General features: G+C 37.1%; 2 protein-coding genes and 1 long non-coding RNA gene across 7 annotated transcripts; 1 reads left to right on the top strand and 2 right to left on the bottom strand.

Annotated features, from left to right (window-relative positions):
- Positions 1-444: 444 nt before the first annotated feature.
- LOC127970663 (alpha-internexin-like) lies at positions 445-7186 on the bottom strand. Its single transcript, XM_052573332.1, has 3 exons — positions 6099-7186; positions 1243-1367; positions 445-1139 (listed from the first exon to the last, which is right to left on the bottom strand). The coding sequence occupies exons 1-3, from the start codon at positions 7158-7160 to the stop codon at positions 896-898; spliced, it is 1431 nt and encodes a 476-aa protein (XP_052429292.1). The 5' UTR covers positions 7161-7186; the 3' UTR covers positions 445-895.
- Positions 2600-4565, bottom strand: LOC127970665 (uncharacterized). The gene is made up of 3 exons (XR_008156656.1): positions 4153-4565; positions 3960-4024; positions 2600-3251 (listed from the first exon to the last, which is right to left on the bottom strand). It is a non-coding gene; the product is annotated as an uncharacterized LOC127970665 (long non-coding RNA).
- Positions 7187-9361: 2175 nt separating the features above from the next.
- Positions 9362-19657, top strand: LOC127970078 (cytosolic purine 5'-nucleotidase). Of its 5 annotated transcripts, none has more exons than XM_052572314.1 (19): positions 9362-9421; positions 10568-10685; positions 11605-11643; positions 12682-12755; positions 13877-13994; positions 14083-14178; positions 14472-14563; positions 14662-14719; positions 14799-14892; positions 14986-15039; positions 15176-15259; positions 15351-15392; positions 15720-15827; positions 15900-15966; positions 16053-16223; positions 16867-16918; positions 17186-17246; positions 17597-17773; positions 17858-19657. In XM_052572314.1, exons 2-19 carry the CDS (start codon positions 10585-10587, stop codon positions 18089-18091), a joined length of 1722 nt encoding a protein of 573 aa, XP_052428274.1. In that variant the 5' UTR covers positions 9362-9421; positions 10568-10584; the 3' UTR covers positions 18092-19657. The 5 variants fall into 5 exon arrangements, with proteins under 5 accessions (XP_052428274.1, XP_052428276.1, XP_052428275.1 ...); XM_052572312.1 differs by lacking the exon at positions 9362-9421 and adding an exon at positions 9928-9964; XM_052572316.1 differs by lacking the exon at positions 11605-11643.
- Positions 19658-19985: the final 328 nt, after the last annotated feature.

Genomic DNA, 19985 nt, shown 5'->3' with positions numbered 1-19985 from the left:
AGCCTTTAGATAGGAGGTAATCTTTTTGTCACTGAACAGGGCAATACAGTTTAGAGGATTACGTAAACATTCATTTTTAAGAGTGTGGGGCCAGTAAGATTTTTCTGAAACTCTTTTTTTCAAGGGATCTTTGCATTTCAAATAAATGCTGTGATTCCACAAAAAGTTGCAGCTGTTTTTTGTATTATTAATAATAATAAATGTTACTTTAGCTCCATATCAGATTAGAATGATTTCTGAAGGATCATGTGACACTGAAGACTCGGCATTGTCAGCACAGAAATAAATTTCACTTTCAAATGTACTGAATTAGAATGGTTATTTTAAATTAAGATCATAAAGTTCAGTGTAGTAACATTAAAAGCATACACATTTAATGATATTGGACAGATAAGATTAGTGATGTTGAGAGCTATTCATGAATAAAAACAAAAACATAACTAGAACATTTCAATTATTGACTTTATTGTGGTTAAGGCATACATGTGTAACAGTTAATTCAGTAGTTTGGTCCCTTATTCGTAATATGTGCTTTCCACCAAACTTTGTGCTTTCTTTATGAGACTTTATCCATAAACATTGGATCAGTGCTAATGTTGGCTATATCTTAATCATCCCTTAATACTGAAGACCATATTTATATCCCAAACATCATCGACAGAACTAAAATACTCTCTGAAACTAATATTAAGAAACACTGGAAATATTCGAGGCCTAAGTTTTTTTGATATATTTTTTAAACATTATATCACCATTACAATATCTTAAACATGTTACCAATTACTATACACAACAAGTGGCAGTTTTTAACTAATAGCTGTGATTACTGTGCCAAACGTCCAAAAGACTGCTGGGAAGATATCTAGAGAAGCATAGGTTTAGTAACCGTAACATTCTAGTTTGAGTTAACATCAACATTATCAATCTTTTCTGCTTTCTTAATCACAGCGGATTCTGCCGTGTTTTCCTCTCGCTTGTCTCCTGCCTTGGATTTGCTGTGTCCCTCTTCTTCTTTTTCTTTTTTGGGATTGCGGGTTGAGGTGAAAGCAGATCGGCTCTGGTACCCATAAGTGATGCTGGGTGTGCTGGAGAAAGTCACCCCGGAACTGAAATGGGTTTCTTCACCTTCCAGTAGCTTTCTATGAGGACATCAACAAAGACTGGTCACATCTTATTCATTTTCATACTCATTGCATTAATTCTTTTTAATGTGCAATTAATGTGGAGTTACTGGTGCTTTACCTGTATGCTGCGATTTCAATGTCTAATGCCATCTTGACGTTCAGAAGATCCTGATACTCCCGGAGGTGACGTGCCATTTCACTCTTAGTATTTCTAAGATCAAGGTCCAGCTGCCCAATTGTTTCCTAGTTCATGGGATTTAAAAAAATATAAATCAATATTAGCCTTAGTACCAGAATATTCTGTAGTCCCTGTCATAAAATAAAAAAAAGTATAATTATAAAAAAAATAAAATGCATTGAGACCAGCTTGCACTTTTTTTTCATGCACATGACCATTAACTAATTGAGCTCAGCATCTAAATTAGTTCTTTCTTATAAAAGCTGACGTGAATCTTTATCTCTTGGCACTGGCTGGCTGTCTCAGCACAAAGTGCAAAGAAGCTAATCTGATTTACACTGGCACTTCTTTCACTTTCAAAAGATGAAAGATCATAGATCATGCCTCTGAAAAACCTCAAGCCAAAATGATTTGGATACTTTATTGCATATTGTAAATCATCTAACTCATCAAGAAGTTCAAACACAACATTATAAACATAAACTGAGGTTATCATTTGGATTTCTTTCACCAAGCGAACATGACCTTGCAGAAACCTCCCTTGCAAAATCCTCTTTAACAGACTCTTCTTAGTGGAATTAACCTCGGCCACCTCTCATGCCCGATTAGTTCAGCACCATGGACAGAGCACTCAGCTACTTGACATGCCATTTCAAACCGTTTCAGTCCTGTCCCGTGGTATAATTCACAGTTCTTCTAATTATTAAATGTACATTTTTCATGAGCTTCTAATATGAATTGCATGATTACATTAAATATTTATAGCTTTACATTTCATGTCATGCTGCAGGACTATTAAAAACAACACTCTAAAAACTGCTGGGTTGAAAACAACCCAATTTGGGTTATTTTGACAACCCAGCGCTGGGTCAAAAAGGGACGAACCCAGCGCTGGGTTGTTTTAACCCAACCAGTTGGGTTATCATATTTAACCCAGCCTGCTGGGTTGCCTTTTTTTATGGTTTAAAATGACTATATTGCAGGGTTTAAAAAAACAGAGCGGGTGTTTTTTTTTTATCACTGTATTTCAGAAGGAAAACTACTGTATTTAGAAAATGTTCGATATCATTTCGCATGTGCTTGATAAGGCAGCGTTTGTGAGCTCAGCACTGCTCTGCAGCCGTTACCGGAGAAACCTACCTCTCCCGCTCTTAGCGCCTCCTGCTGGATGAAAATAAACTCGCAGAGTGCAGCCATGTGGGGAAACAATGCATTTCTACGTTAAAATTAACCCAAATTGAGCTAGGCATTAAACCTACAAATGTTGTTCATTTTAAATATCACTTTTACACACAAATAATAATTACCAAAAGGAAAATATTTATTAAAAACAAGAGAAAAGTCAAAAAGTAACATATTAGAAGAAATGCAGAAAAGGATGGCATTAACAGCTACAGAATTCATAAACAAAGCATTGAACATTTGATGAATATAACTTAAGATCAAATTGGACTTTGTTCAATTGTATATTGTATAAAAATATACGAAAACACATACAATAAATTTACAATTAGTTAGGTTTTTTTCCAACTATTCTGGCATGACAGTACACAAATCACAACATTAACTTTGATATTATAACATTTAACAGACGTGTGTGTGTGTGTGTGTGTGTGTGTGTGAAAGAATGTGAGCAGGTGTATGAATGACAGTGTAAACTCTTCTACTAAACAACACAGAAAAAGCATTTAACTTTTTTTTTTTAACAAATTATACACTTACAGTTTGTTTCATAGTCCATGAATACAGATCATGCATCACGGTCAATTTTCATGATCTCTTTAGCATAACTGATGTAATCATGAAGAAGCCCCATCAGCACAGCATGTGACATCTTCTACATCATCCAGGGCAGCGTCCTCCTTTAAAACCACTGCTGTTTAGGGGAAAGAAGATTCTCCTCTCTGACCAGCATTCATCCCAGTCACCGCCTGCTCTTCATCAGTGGCCTAAGAGAAACACATTTGAAAAAATTAAACATTTAATTAAACTCTATCCATTTTCAGGTAGAGGTGTATTCACATCCGTAAGGATAGGTAAATAATCGGTTTTAAAGTTTCAACACTTTGTGTGGTTGTTTAATGTCTCAGTCCACCACAGCGCTCCAGAATGCTATAATTGCAGCATTAGTGTGAGGACATGCGATATTGTTTGAATAAATATTGCTTTCAGAAAGCTTCTTTACTGAAACATTATAACAGACATGACATTCACATACCTCACAATATTCACGTACATGGAGAGCTGCTCTTCAAACCGTTAGTTCACCAAATAATTAAAATGTTTATAATTTACTCTCCTCATGTTTTTCCAGACTCATACAAACTCTGCTCATTTTTTGGAAAACATATGAATACATTTAATATTCTCTTTTTGTGTCCTCCATTGCTGGTCTGGGAGACCAGTATTTTATTTTGAACATACATGTTTGCTATCATATAATTTAAGATGTATTCATATATAAATATCAGAATTTACTTCTACAATAACTCTATATTTATGAAGCTTGAAAATACTGATTATCTAAACAATAAATGGATTAACAAATATTATGAGAAAACTAAAAATATATTAATTTATGTTGTAAAGACAGACAAAAGTCTTATAGGTTTGGAATGACTTGAGGGCAAGTAAATGATTTTTTGTGTGAACTTTACCACTAAGAGCGAAGTCCAAGAATAATGACTCTCCAAATCAGACAACTCCAAAGTTGGTTTGAGTTCTGCAATGAAAAACACAGACATCAATGGTTTTAATGAAATGAGCACGTAATCACACTGTTGTTGCATCAAAATGTGAAGTAAACCGGCAGGAGACAACAGAAAAATTTATTTTCTAAAAATAACTTACATAAAATCTCAAAGGAATGATGCTCTCTAGGGATGCACGATAATATCGGCACAATATCGGTATCGGCCGATAAAAGCTTAAAATGACCATTATCGGTATCGGCCGATATGAATATTTCTGCCGATGAGCCAAACCGATATTCTCCAAGTGAAATAATTGACCTGTTTTTCAGATGTGAATGTCTGTCTACATTTGTAAAATAATAAATTTATGGTAGAATCAGTACAGAAGAGATACATGGATTTCTCTTCAGTAAAATTAAAGTTTAAATATATCAGTATATATTTGTATATATATCGATATCGGTATCGGCATCGGCCAAAATTATTTTGAAAATATCGGCATATCGAATATCGGCCAAAATCCAATATCGTGCATCCCTAATGCTCTCCCATGTCTCTTGCTTTTAACATCTACAAAAACAAAAAACAAACATTATTTTACTCTTAGTTAAACACAACAACAACTGATAACATGAAATTATGAAGTTTACTTGCCTTAAACGATCTTTCCCTCTCTTCAGAAGAAGCTGAGAAAACCACCTCCTCACACAAGCAGACTTGTGTGTCCTTAACTCCAGTTAGTTTGAGTTCTGCAAAGAGGGGCATCAATGGTTTCAATAAAATATTAACATATACATACATACATACATACATATATATATAAAATCACACTGTTTTTGCATCAAAATGTGAAGTTAACAGGCAGGACACAACATAAACATTAATTTTCTAAAAAAAAAAGTAATAATAATTTAACTTACATCAGTCTCAAAAGAATGAAGTTATCTTGTCTCTGGATTTCAACATCTAAAAAAAACACACATTATTTTAGTCTTAGTAAAAATAAAGATAACTTATTCTGAAGTTATTCTGAAGTTTACTCTCCTTAAACCGTCTGTCCCTCTCTTCAGAAGAACACCTCCTCCTCATCCTCACACAGGTCTGTGACTCCTCACACAAACAGCTTCTGTGTCTTTAACTCTCAGCGCGAAGACAATGAAGACAGGAGCTCGACAAGTCTGAAATATTACATGTAAAACATACTTTTAACAGTTACCACTTCAACAGCCTCAAAATAATTATGCTAGTCTTTACTACACAATGCCGTTTCCTTTAGGAGACAAACATACATTCAGTTTAACCGCGAAAAAAAAAAGACAAATTCACATGAGCGTAACCGTGACCATAACCGTCTGTTAACGCCTCAAAGAGAACAGATAATGTAAAATATTATGTAAATATGACAAAATACATTTACAGACGTTATATTAAAAGTACATCCTCCGTTCAGTAACGTTACATGAGGCAGTTAAGACCTCCGTGTCTGAGGCGAAAACCGCGTCCGTTTTTATATATATATATAACGTTAAGCTCCTTTGTTTCCGCCTTTCATACAACCGGGTAAACAATAAAAGATAACTTTACATTTTGAATATTTAACGTTACTTACCATAGTCTTTCACTCGCTTCTCGCTTCTATCACGCTGAGAAAATGGCGGCTGCTCGCACTGGAGACGTACGATTTTGACGTGACGTGCGTGCTCTCCTTCACGTCCGCGTCCTCAACCCAGACCGCTGGGTTAAAAAAGAAAGTTATTTTCAACCCAAACTTGGGTTAAAACATCCCAAAGTCCTATCCAACGGCCTCAACCCAGCAGTTGGGTTGAAAAAACAACCCAGCGTTTTTTAGAGTGAAATAATGAAGTCATAGCACATGCTTTCATCTTTATATATTTATGTAAATACAGAATAAATGTAAATATATAATTATAAAATAAGTAAAACGACAAAAACGTAGGGGATTCCTCAAGAATAATAAATTATTGATAGATAGATAGATAGATAGATAGATATACTTTTTCTCTTTTTTTAATATTTTTATTTTTATTAAATTGTGATACATTTTCCTAATATGATATGTAATAATTGTATGTGTCTGTCTACCTGATAACCTGCGACCTCGGCATTGTGTGCATCTTCCATCTCCCGGATCTGTCGCTCAAGGGACTCGTTTGTGCCTCGCAGGGTTTCGATTTCAATGGTTTTGGACTGCAGTTGTCGCCTGTAGTCGTTGATCTCCTCTCTGGTGGCTCTCATGGCCTCGTTGGTTCTGGTGGCCTGTTCATTGAGGCTGGTGAACTTTGATTTGTACCATTCCTCAGCAGACTGCAGGTTCTTCGACGCGAGGGTTTCATACTGCCCACGGATCTCTTTGAGGGCCGAGGTCAGATCCGGCTTGGATAACTCCACTTCCACAGATATCTGCGCTGCCTGGATCATACTAGTCAACTCCGCCACCTCTTCATCATGCACTTTCCTCAGAAAATTAACCTCATCCAAGAGGGACTCGACCTTTCTTTCCAGGTCCACGCGCACCATGGTGGCATCATCCACATCTTTCTTGTAGGATCTGAGCGTCTGCTCTGCCTCCTCGCGCACTCGGATCTCATCCTCAAACTTGCCTCTAAGTTTCTGCAAGTCTTCCTCGATATTATCTCGTTCAATGAGAATGTGCGATCTTTCATTGTTCAGCTCGTCCACCTGGGCTCGCAGATCCCGGATCTCTTGATTATAGAGGTCAGCGAGTCTGGACGGCTCGCTCTGCCTCTGGCGCAGACTCACGAGTTCGGTCTCCAGCACTTTATTGTGCTGCTCCAGATTGCGCACCTTCTCGATGAACATCGCGAAACGGTCATTGAGACCCTGCAGTTGTTCCTTTTCATTGGTTCGGACGATTTTAAACTCGTTGTTTAACACTGCTGTTTGAGAGAAATCCACGCTGTCGAAATGCACCGGTGAGAAGGACGATGACCGGCCCGATCTCTTGTAGTAGCCCGCTGGAGAGGCGCCGCTGCGGGCGAGAGAGTGGGACCTGAAGCCGCTGGAAGACATGGAGCTCCGTGGGGAGACATTGCTCATCCTAGGGGTGGAACCGGTAAAACGGGGTGTTTCCCCGAAAATCTTTCTGTAGGACGAGGACATGTAGTTGTCTGATCCGTAACTCATCTTCGTCACAACTAAAGGAGTCTAAAATGGGTGTGCTTGCCATTATATACCCGGCGGACTGTCCCATTCAACAGTCTGTCATGTTCCCTCTGGTGGTGATGGTAAAGATGAGAATAAACCTTTTCAGACCATTACAACATTCATTTAATTGTAATGTTTTTAACATGTTTGTTTGACATTTGCACACAAAGAACATATTTTGGGGCCGTTTAAACTGTTATTTGTCGATGGAACTGTCCAGCTTTGCGCAGTGTTGAATGGACCCGAAATTTAACAGTTAAATCGATTTAGGCTTGATGTAAGATCTTGTCTGGTTTATTGGTTTTACTTTGCCAATCTGCCGATGCAATTTTAGACTGTATTAAAAACAAAAACTCTTCAGCCAAGCTAGTCCAATACACATAATTTAATTCCTTTACAATATTTACAACAAACAAACCAATTGGTCTCCCAGAATAACCAGATGACAAGTGTCCAAAAGTAATTTTTCATACAATAATTTCATTGAAATCAATAAATGAATGAATAAATAATTAGTCATTGTCCTTAGAAAAAAACATCATAAACCAGCCAATTGTTTGCTGGTTTTAGATGGTTTAAGCTATAAGCTTTCTAAAAACAGCAAACAGACAAAAGGTCTGGGAAACCGTGTATATATATATATATATATATATATATATATATATATATATATATAAATATATATATATATATATACACATACACTCACCTAAAGGATTATTAGGAACTCCATACTAATACTGTGTTTCTACGTGGCATTGATTCAGCAAGGTGCTGAAAGCATTCTTTAGAAATGTTGGCCCATATTGATAGGATAGCATCTTGCAGTTGTTGGGTGCACATCCAGGGCACGAAGCTCCTTTTCCACCACATACAGTGAACTCACTGTCATGTTCAAGAAACCAATTTGAAATGATTCGAGCTTTGTGACATGGTGCATTATTCTGCTGGAAGTGGCCATCAGAGGATGAGTACATGGTGGTCATAAAGGGATGGACATGGTCAGAAGCAATGCTCAGGTAGGCCGTGGCATTTAAACGATGCCCAACTGGCACTAAGGGGCCTAAAGAGTGCCAAGAAAACATTACACCATTACACCACCACCACCAGCCTGCACAGGGGTAACAAGGCATGATTGATCAATGTTCTCATTCGGTTTACGCCAAATTCTGACTCTGCCAAATTCTGACTCTAGTCTTCAATTGTACAATTTTGGTGAGCTTGTGCAAATTGTAGCCTCTTTTTCCTATTTGTAGTGGAGATGAGTGGTACCCGGTGGGGTCTTCTGCTGTTGTAGCCCATCCGCCTCAAGGTTGTGAGTGTTGTGGCTTCACAAATGCTTTGCTGCATACAACGAGTGGTTATTTCAGTCAAAGTTGCTCTTCTATCAGCTTGAATCAGTCGGCCCTATTCTCCTCTGACCTCTAGCATCAACAATGCATATTCGCCCCTTTCAAACCATTCTTTGTAAACCCTAGAAATGGTTGTGCGTGAAAATCCCAGTAACTGATCAGATTGTGAAATACTTAGACCGGCCCGTCTGGCACCAACAACCATGCCAAGCTCAAAATGGCTTAAATCACCTTCCTTTCCCATTCTGACATTCAGTTTGGAATATATATATTGCCAGTAGGGTTAAAATATATAGGCTAAAATATTCTTAGAGTAGGCTATGTACAATATCATTTCCAGTCATTTTTAAGAATCGTTTTTCACGAGAAAACATCATGTTTACCCAAAATGTCTACTTCTAAACAAGGAAGAATTATTTGTTTCATTGGTTTATCAAAATGTATTTAGCTATTTGTGTTTTTTTTAGTTCTGATATAAAATGCTCTTAACGCAGTCTGAAGTTGATGACCAATAGATGGCGATATTTATCTTCCATGTCTGTTCACTAGCTACGCATTACTGATGGAATACAAACACATAATTTTACAGTAATTGTATTTATGTCACTGTCAACAGACATTAAATAAAATAAATAGGAAATAACATTAGTCCTAATATTTTTTTACTGTAGTTGTTCTGTGTGGCTTTTTAGATTCATGACTCTTTCCAGATTATATTATGTAATCTGTTATATGACATTACTTCCACACACTATCAGCGTTTAAGCATTCATATAGATTGTATTTAAATTAGGTTTAATGTTGCTTTGATCTAGTTGCTGAATGGTTCGCGCATGCGCAGTATGCAGTAGCGCAGAACAGCAGTCGTTGGTCATTGAAGGAGGTGAGGTAAGTAGCCTACTGAGACTGAGCGGAGATATAACGCGTTTCAAGAAGCAGTAGTTATGTCATTACAATGTTGTAGAATAACTGTGTATATGAGCGGTAAAGCAATTTCCCCCGTCTTGTGCATTACTTTCCGTTTGATCAAAACTAAAAGAATGTTAGTTAACGTTAGCTCCGGTGCTAACTTTACCATCACGGAACTGTATGACCAAGAAGAAACATCTGTTCGAATGTATGCCTTGATATACTATTAATACATATTTACAGTTTCTAAGGCACAACGTGGAAACTTAACATGGCCTTTACGTAAATGAAACAGCCAAACTCAGTAGAGTACTGGTCTCAAACTCAATTCCTGGAGGGCCACAGCTCTGCAGTTTCGCCTCAACCCTAATCAGACACACCTGATCCAGCTCATCAAGGTCTTCAGGATCACCAGAAACCTCCAAGCAGGTGTGATTTGGAACCAAACTCCGCAGACCTTCAGCCCTCCAGGGATTGAGTTAAAACCACTGTTGTAGAGAATGAGAAAACACATCTATAATGGTACTTGAGAAATAATAATAAATACATTGTTTCGAAATATTGTGTGTCTTCCGTGAACTGTCCTTCAGTTTTAAAGTTGGAAACTAGTTCCTTGAGGTTATTTAAAGATGTACCATAAACCTGATATTTTGTAAATAAATAATAATAAATAATATAGGGATAGTTAGGAGGCCATGATGGTCACAGGCCAATGGGCGATATGGCCAGGATGACGGGGTTACAACCCTACTCTTTTTCAAAGGACATCCTGGGATTTTTAATGACCACAAAGAGTCAGGACCTCGGTTTAAGTCTCATCTGAAAGACGTTGCTTTCAGGCAGCTTTCTGTAGTTTTATCTTCAGTAAATACTGTTACACTGACTTAACATGATTATTATAAGTGTAGCATAGTGTGGAATATTTAGAATGTGTCTGGTCTTTTATTTTTAAGGTTTGCATGTCACCTGCAGGACTATTGTGCAACAATTAAATGTGGTGGAAAGTTAACATCTGAGAAACTAAACCAGTGCTCTGTATATTCAATTTCACCGTCGTCTTCTGATGTCCAGCTGCACTGCATTTTAGAACAGAGTCTTCTTTTTAATTGTTGCTTTCTTTCTCAGACTTATATCAGTTAAAGATGACAACCTCTTGGAGTGATCGGCTGCAGAATTATGCAGACCTTCCTGCCAACATGGATGGTTTATCCATGAAGAAATACAGAAGAGAGGTGCATCACAGGTACTGATACATTTCACTAATGCTTTTTTTTATAGCTGTGAAGGCCATTGCCGTTATACTAGTTAAATCAGATTGTGTACTATTTTAATAACTTGAAAACAAATCCATTGTCATATACCTACATTTAAACAAGACAAAATATATTTTTCTTGTAGCAATAGTTAAATGACCTTAAATGACCGATTCTCCACTCCAGTTGAGAGTATGGTCAATAATGAAGACCTGACTTCATTGAGATATTTAAAATGTATGTGCACATAACGCTTTTGAGTACAAAGAAAAAAATAACTTAAAGTCTAAAAAAGAAATTGTAGACTTGCAGTTTTTATTTGATTTAAAATGTAATATGGTGAGTAGCATGTTTAACTCTTGCCATGCCATTGTGTTGTTCTGTGGATGCACCTGTTTATATGTCTGGTTGTCTGTCAAAATCTGTCAGCTTCATTGTTGAAAGCATGTCAGCATGCATGTGATTTAATCTGAAGTTGTGTATTGTAATCTTTTTGCTTAATCAAACAACTGTGCCCAACTTTTAAATATTGATATAATGATTCTAATATCCCATGTTTTAGTAGGCTATGTTTATTTAAGCCATTTGGCAGGTAAATTTGGCATGTCAGCATAATACTTGCAAGTTCCTAAAATGCTGTTTGTCGTGGCAAACTGTCCTTTCATAAGAGCAATCATTATTTACATGTAGACTATGCTATAAATGTGTTGACTTAAAAGTTTTCTGAAGAAAACCATCATGGCAGTCACAAAGTGCAATATTTCCAAAATCAATCCAAAAGTGAATCCAATGGTAAGAAGACCTGGAATGTCATTCATAAGCAGCATACTGGACACCGTTCATCATGAAGTGGCATTAGCCAGTGTTTACTGATATAACAAACAGTCCATGTATTCCTTTATTACAAAGCTTACCACAGGAACTGGCCCACTGTCATCCTTCTATGAGGTATGCCAAAGTTTTGTTGTTGACCTGCAGTGCTGACTGATCATCTATTTTTTATTTTTCTCAAATGTTCTAATCGCGGCACAGCACTAAAAATACAAGTTGAACGAAACCATCAATGCTTTTGCATTGTGCTGTGACTGTATGCAGGTGTCCATAGGGAGACCTGTGATGGGGTTTGAAGCTGTGTTATCATTCCTTCATTCTCCCTTCCCCTAGCTATATCTCCTTCCTTCATGCTCTTAACACATCATTTAACAGCTCATTTGTACCTTGCTACATATTTAGTGTCTTACCGCAAATGTATAGTTGAATAAAGCTGTTCTAGCATCAGGTGAATTTAAATATATATTAAGAAAATAACTGACCATAGCACAGTTTAAACCATCTGGAAGACAATAACATATACTTGATGTAAACTTAAAAATACGAACTATTACGAAGCAAGCTTAATCTCTTAACTGTAATTTGTATTAAAGTGCATATTTTGGTTTATTAAAAATAACTGTTCATATACTGCTATTATTTTTCATGTATCAGTACATGTTAACCAGATGGGTGGTGTCATTGTTTTCAGAAAATCCGAAAAACATGTTTTTCAGGTTTGTAAAGGAGATGTGTTCAGCACATGAAGACAGACTATGAAGTTGTTTTCCTGATTTTTAAAAATGTATTTTATTTACCATTCTGTTTTTGTCCTGAAACAGTGTCAGTCAACATTACCACACACAAAAAACTTGATTTATCTGGAATATTACCATGCCATTTGCTCCACCTCATACTTTGCTGCTTTTGGCCGAAATAGGAATAGATATAATTTAACCAAATGTATAAATTCTGATTTATTGCTTTCACAGGTCACAATACATCACTGTAATTCATTATCTACACTAACATAAACTCCTTTAGAGCTGAACAGCTCACGGGTTGTGCTCAAGGCAATGGAATAATACAGTCTCCTGAATTTAACACGGTTTGCAACTGAGAGAATATTAAATAACAATGGCATTTGTATTAAATGGACTGTTTCTATCTCTGCAGAGTTTTTGTCAATAGAAGTTTGGCAATGGAGAAGATAAAATGCTTTGGCTTTGATATGGACTACACTCTAGCAGGTAAGATGAAGTATGTGCTGCATCTGAAACATGAGGTCTGCATGATGCTAGTGTCATTTATAAAGTAAGTTCAATAGAATTGTAAAACATTGCGAAATGGTTAACACCATAACATGATCCTGTAAGGTAATCCTTGGTCTCATGTATTTGGTCGTGTCATGGCTCTGTAAATAGCAGCCCTGACTTCAGCTGGCTCATGTCAGGCACATGATTTCTTGCACGCAAAGCTCTAAACAAGATTAATGGGTGCACTGACATCTATGAAATAATATGTTGTCCTTTTGATTGGTCATCTTCCTGTTTATGGATCTGTGATAATAAACAAGTGCTAATCTTCACAGGATAAGGTTTTACATTCTTTTGCCGGCACACAGGCTAATATTAACACCAAGTATGAGCTGCTTAGTCTGCTAGATCAATGTTGTGTAACTCCCTTCTAATTGCATAGCAGTGAATGTGCTGACTTTGGCAAGTATTTCAGCAGAAGTGAAGAATGCACAACAATTCTGACTCTATTTAGTTGAACTTTTATGCTAATAAGACCATGCTGGTCAGTAAATATTTGGCTAAAGTGGTCCTCCTTCCTCTCTTTCTTTGGGGAAATGTTCATTCAGCTGATCTGGCTCATTTTGTTTTTGCGGTCCAAAGGGGTTTCTTGCAACATGCAACACATTAATACAGATGTTTTGCCTAAGAAGTTCTTAAAACATTTCACTTAAACCTTTTTGCTTCTATAGAAAATGAAGTACTGGTTTATTAGGCTCCTTGAGAAGGTTAGCTCTTGCACAAGAAGCCACAGTTTTCGGGCAGTAAGATTTTGTTATTGAAAGAAACGAACAGTAAAAAAAAAATGTATCGTGGTTTCCACAAAGCTGGAGTAATAGCTGCTGAAAATTCAGCTTTTCCATCACAGAATTAAATCTTCAAATATATTCAAATAGAAAGTTCTTTTAAATTCTGATAATATTTGATCATTTTAATGTTTTTACTTTTGATCAAATAAGTGCAGCCGTGTTGAATTCTTTCAAAAACATACAAAATATTTACAGACCCTAAACTTTTGTACAGTAGTGTATATGATAGCATGATTTTCATCACTTTGTTTTCTTCTCTGTTAATAGTGTATAAGTCTCCGGAGTATGAATCTCTTGGCTTCGATCTGACTGTGGAAAGACTGGTTTCCATTGGTTACCCACAAGAGCTGCTAAACTTTGTCTATGACCCTGCTTTTCCCACAAGGTGATTTGAAAGATCATTTTCTAACATGCTTTTCAAACTGTATTTTTACTTCATGTTTGGATTCACATAAATTCTGTACATCTCTCAGAGGCTTGGTGTTTGATACAATGTATGGAAACCTGCTGAAAGTAGATGGGTATGGAAACATCCTTGTGTGCGCTCATGGTTTTAGCTTCCTGCGTGGGTAAGTCTGCACTCATAATGTCAGAGCAACTGATGTCCTGGATAGTCATCACGTTGTGCATTCATTCTTCTGCTGTAAAAATATATATATGTTTGTTGAATTTTTATGCTAGTAAAATTCACTTTTTTCACTTTTTTTATTATTTGGAAAATCATGCACTGGTGAATCATTACCAATAATACAAAATGATGCATTAAAGAAGTAAATAGTGTCACTTATCATTTTATGCAGATGTTATGGGGTTAGTCACACCTCCAGAAAATGTCATTATGTTTTTTTTATGTCAACTGTAGTCCAGAAATAAGAGAGCTGTACCCAAACAAGTTCATTCAGCGTGGAGATACTGAGCGATTCTACATCCTCAACACACTTTTCAACCTCCCAGGTTAAAATCTTATATCAGCTAATATCAAAATCCAAAAGAATATGTAGAATTCATAGTCCATGTTTAAGTTAACACTGTTTATTTTTGTGCTTTATTAGAGACATATCTCTTTGCCTGCCTGGTTGACTTCTTCACTAGTTGCCCCAGATATAGAAGGTTTGTTTTTGCGCCCTCATTGAACACTTCAGTAGCTCCTCTGGTCTGTATGATGACCTTTACATTTTTGCCTCCACAGTTGTGAGAGTGGCTTTAAAGATGGAGATCTTTTCATGTCTTTCAAGAGCATGTTTCAGGATGTCAGAGATGCTGTGGATTGGGTCCATTTCAAGGTGAAGGCTAGTTTTAAGTGCCAAAAGAAACAGCAGTTCTTGACTTAATATAGATTTCACACTATGGGTAACTGCTTCTGTGTGACATTTCAGGGCTCACTAAAAGAGAAAACGGTTGAAAACCTGGAGAAATATGTGGTGAAGGATGTAAGTAAACCGGATTATTGAACAGCTTCTTGCTGATCAGTGTTTTTGTTACCTTATTTCATTTTGCATGTTTATTCATAATGAATTGCAGTTTAAAGTTCACAGACATCATTTTTGTGTTTCTGTCTTGATCTAGGCCAAACTACCATTGCTGCTAAGCCGAATGAATGAAGTTGCCAAAGTGTTCCTTGTTACCAACAGTGACTGCAAATACACAGATGTGAGTTATTACAGACATTATCTGACAAAATCTGTTGGATTTTCATTAGAAACAAATGTAAGATGTCATTTCCTCTCCTTTTTTCTTTTAGAAAATTATGACATACTTGTTTGATTTTCCACATGGTCCAAAAGTAAGTAATCTTCAGTATTGTTGTTCATCAGCATAACAGTAGTACTAAGTTGTTTTCATTTGTCTCGGATCCCCAATGAAAATGTCTTGTGACGGAGGATATAATTTGTGTGGAAAACAAGCAACAAGCTGCACTGTGTAAAAGAACACTCCAGTTATGATGTCTGTAATATTATAGTTTTCATTAAAAAGTGTTCTAATAAATTATTTTGAGAAAGTGGGTATGAACAGAAAGCCAGGGAGTATCAGGGGACATGTAAGAACTCGTTTTATTGTATACACAAAGACAGTGACAGACTGAATCTGTTGTTTTTTTTTTTTATGACAGGCTGGTACGCCTCATCGGCCCTGGCAGTCCTACTTTGACCTTATTCTGGTGGACGCCAGGAAGCCAGTGTTCTTCGGAGAGGGCACAGTCCTGAGACAGGTGGACATGGTAAGATCAGCTAGACTCACATGAGTAGTTTAATGTGACACTCATTGATTTAGCCATATTTTTGTTCTGTAGACCACTGGGAGACTAAAGATTGGAACATATACAGGTCCCTTGCAGCATGGCATAGTGTATTCCGGTGGTAAGATAAAAATAAATGTTGTCCTTTTTTTTTTTTTTTTTATTCTGGTCTAAAATGCCTGATTGAATATTCTTTCTTCTCCCCAGGTTCCTCAGACATAGTTTGTGACCTGCTGGGAGCGAAAGGAAAGGACATCTTGTACATCGGTGACCACATCTTTGGAGACATCCTGAAGTCTAAGAAGCGTCAGGGCTGGAGAACGTTCCTGGTGATTCCTGAGCTGGCTCAGGAGCTGCATGTGTGGACCGACAAGAGCAGTGAGTCTGTGACAGGGTTATAATAGTTCATGCTCATTACTTGAAATAAAACCAGCAAAACCATTTTTTTATTAATTCAGCCAGTTGACAAAACTACATTTCTCATTTTCATTTAGTTGAACTAAAATTGAAATAACAATGAATAAAAACTATATATACATAAAAAAACCTGAAAAAATATTAATAATATTACTTAAACTTTAAAGAATAGTCCACTCCAAAAATGAACATTTGCTGGAAATATTTTCACTTTCAGGCCTACCAAGATGTAGTTTATTTCTTAATTGCAAAAGATTTGGATATATTTAACATAATACATTACTTTCTCATCAAAGGATCCTCTGAAGTGAATGGGTGCCGTCAAAATGAGAGTTCTAACTGTTAAAAACATCACAATAATCCACAACGAATCCATCTAATTGTTCTACATCTTGGATGGCCCGAGGGTTAGTGAATTATAAGCAAATTTTTGTTTTTTTGGTTGAACTGCTTAAAACTAAATTTAAAACAAAAATAAAAACTCATTTAAAATATGTATATTAAAAAATCTCACTTATACTAAAATAGAAACGATGCATGCAGCCTGCAGACACACATTATGCTCAGTTCACAGGACAGTTCACTGTGTTCTCTTTTTTTGCAGCACTGTTTGAGGAACTACAGGGTCTGGACGTGTTCCTATCAGAGCTCTACAAGTAGGTATCATCCGTGAACTTCTGCTCCGATGTTTGCTCCACTGCCATCCAGTGAGTCAAGCACTCGTTTACCCAGAGGAGAACACGTCGCTTCCTCCCTGCTGTCTGCAGCCATTTGACATGCAGATAAAGAAACGCACATTCCTTTCTATTTCAAGACTGATGGTTCACGTCTTCTATTACTTGAACTCATTCAACACTGATCTCAACCCACATCTCTCTTTTTGTCCTGCCATTTTCTCCATCCTTTCTTTCTTTTGTCTACAGGCATTTGGACAGCAGCAGCAATGAGAGACCTGATATCAGTTCTATTCAGAGGAGGATTAAGGTATATTTCTTGATGCATAGGAAAGCAGTGCACTGTGTACTGAGAATATTGTCAGTGAAGACACGGTAAAGTAAAATTTAATTTACTTACCCCCATGTCATCCAAGTTGTTCAAGTCTCTCTTTCTTCAGTCAAAAAGGAATTAAGGTTTTTGAGGAAAAGATTCCAGGATTTCCCACTGGTTTAAGGTCCAAATTGAAGTTTCAGTGCAGCTAAAAAAAACCAAAACAGCATATATTTATCTTTTGTAACCATATAATGTCATTTTTATTGATTTTAATGTACACTTATTTTCCCATCACTTCTTTCAAACTCAGTTGTGCGCTGTTTCTGTATTTTTGCTTTTCTCAGAAAGTGACCCATGACATGGACATGTGCTATGGGATGATGGGAAGTCTGTTCCGCAGCGGTTCTCGTCAGACTCTCTTTGCCTCTCAAGTGATGCGCTATGCTGACCTATACGCTGCATCCTTCATCAATCTCCTGTACTATCCTTTCAGCTACATGTTCAGAGCCGCCCATGTCCAGGTAAGCTCAACAAACACACTGTCTACAGTTGATGCATTAATCATAAAAGTCACTTCAGTAACCTGTTTCCTTCTGTACATTCAGATGCCTCACGAGTCCACGGTGGAGCACACTCACGTGGACATCCATGACATGGAGTCGCCCATGGCCACACGCAACCGCCACTCCATCGACTTCAGAGACCACGAGTGCAAGAGACACCAGCTGACCCGCTCCATAAGTGAGATCAATCCGCCACACCTCTTCCCCCAGACGCCACAAGAGATCACGCACTGCCACGATGAGGATGACGATGAGGAGGAGGAGGAGGAAGAATAAACCTGTGGCATTGCTGCTAACTGTTTTGGGTTTTTAGAGATGTGTGTCTGCTGTTTAAATAAGTATAATCCTTGCCTTCACACTCAGCCATATATTTTATAGAGATAAAAGAGAGGATGTTTATTTGTTGCAAAGTGTATAACGTATTTTAGGAGTAATGGTCTGATGAGAGTATGAAGCTACAACTGGGTTTTGATAGTTCTAGCTTCTTATTTTTGAATGGTGTTTACATGGAAGTGTCAACGGAGAAAAGATCCCCGTTTAAACTGAATTACAGAATCCGTTATTTGCATGACATTGAGGGAACAAATGAGTTACAAGGTACGACACCGACTTAAGCTTGAAGAAAATGCATGAATACTTATTCTGTGTCTCCAAAAAGCCTTCAAAATTTAGATAAGAGCCGTGTTGCATGCTGGGAAATGTCACACCAACAATGCAGCTTGCTCGGTATCTGGCTGCCTGTTAAGTGCTGTAACATTGCCATCTTCATTTTAAAACTCGAATGCAAAATGCTGTCATGTTATTGGGTGAAAAATGGAACACATGCAACTGTTGCTATTTTATGCAGAGTGAGTCGCAGGGTTTCAGGTTACTAGATACTGATACTGTAATTCTTATGCACTTGCCATGATCACTGTGTTAATATTAGACCTTGAATCTAGAGCTTAGATTCATTATTTACTATTTTTATATCCACTGATATAAAAGTTAATGCAGCCAGATATTGTAAACGAATCTTTGTTTTATTTTAGCATAACGGTTAGTTTTTGGCAGTTGGCTGTGATTTAAGATCGAGGCTGAGCTTGTCTGAATGTTTGACACAAAGCCTTGTGGGTGACATTGGACCAAAAGGAAGCTCGTCTATGAATCACGCTCTGTCATAGTGAACATTTGTACTTCATACAGTAACAGTCCAGATCCTGAAACTTTGCTTTTGACTGACATGGTGCTCTGTTCAGCAACAGAAGTGGTTTTGTCTTTTGTTATCATTTTAAATCAAAAAGGGAATTTTTTTGATGGGTCCATGATGCTTTGGAAGTCCATACCATACCATTTGCACACATGTATACTGTATTGGTTTATTTTGAACAGTGCTGTTGATTTTGGACTGGAGTTGATATCATCTTGCGGATGTAATTTGTTATTAGTGGCCTTCGTTTAAATTCACAGATGCTGTTGAAGATGATTTATTTTGTGACAGTGATATAGTGCTTTAACCGAATCAAACACCCCTCCGTTTATTTTGAGGCTTTCTCATTCAGGTAAGATCTGCTGTATATGGGGGTGTGGCATGATTCATCTGTACTTTTTGTTTAAAACTCTGGATTTGTTTGATTCTGTTTGAGCCCAAAGCTTGTGAATCCATTTTTAAAATGGTTTCCTTATACTGTTATGTTGTGCGTTACTGTATCTCAAACGGTTATGACAGACAATGTGGGAGGAGTTTTAATGTAGGAATAAATCCGAAATATTTTTTTTTGTTTTGATGTTTTCGTTACACAGGATTGGTTTTCAGTGCTTTGGCTTTGTTGCGTATAAAGAGAATAAAGTTGTCATGCAGCACCCCCTTGTGGTCATTCAGCAATAGCTGTCTTTGCATCCTCCAAAACCCACGTGGAAAAATTGTGGTCACTAACTATTGTATTTTGCTTAAAACCTGGGAATTATAACTTTAAGGGACATTTGTTTTAAAAAAAAGAAAAAAATCTTAATTAGATTTGGAAATCCCATGTTTTGCTGTCCAGGATCATGCAATCCTTGTTCATACATCACAATGATCCAGATGCACACTTTTTCAGATGACCAAATCTGGATTACTAGAGCTCTGTGGAGCCCCTGGAGGCCAGTTGTTCAAAAAATAATCCTATTTGATTTCGACTATTATATTGGA

Source organism: Carassius gibelio, chromosome B13 (assembly GCF_023724105.1).
Source record: "Carassius gibelio isolate Cgi1373 ecotype wild population from Czech Republic chromosome B13, carGib1.2-hapl.c, whole genome shotgun sequence".
Lineage (NCBI taxonomy): Eukaryota > Metazoa > Chordata > Actinopteri > Cypriniformes > Cyprinidae > Carassius > Carassius gibelio.
This window is presented reverse-complemented; position numbering and strand designations above follow the sequence as displayed.

Bases quoted from the DNA above. Each gene is read 5' to 3' on its own strand.
- LOC127970663 (XM_052573332.1), bottom strand. From the start codon at position 7,160: ATGAGTTACGGATCAGACAACTACATGTCCTCGTCCTACAGAAAGATT. The intron at 1,368-6,098 runs GTAGACAGACAC...CCCATGAACTAG, and splicing joins CCGAGGTCGCAGGTTATCAG to GAAACAATTGGGCAGCTGGA. The intron at 1,140-1,242 runs GTAAAGCACCAG...ATGTCCTCATAG, and splicing joins ATTGAAATCGCAGCATACAG to AAAGCTACTGGAAGGTGAAG.
- LOC127970078 (XM_052572312.1), top strand. From the start codon at position 9,943: ATGAGAAAACACATCTATAATG. The intron at 9,965-10,567 runs GTACTTGAGAAA...TTTCTTTCTCAG, and splicing joins GAGAAAACACATCTATAATG to ACTTATATCAGTTAAAGATG. The intron at 17,247-17,596 runs GTATATTTCTTG...TGCTTTTCTCAG, and splicing joins CTATTCAGAGGAGGATTAAG to AAAGTGACCCATGACATGGA.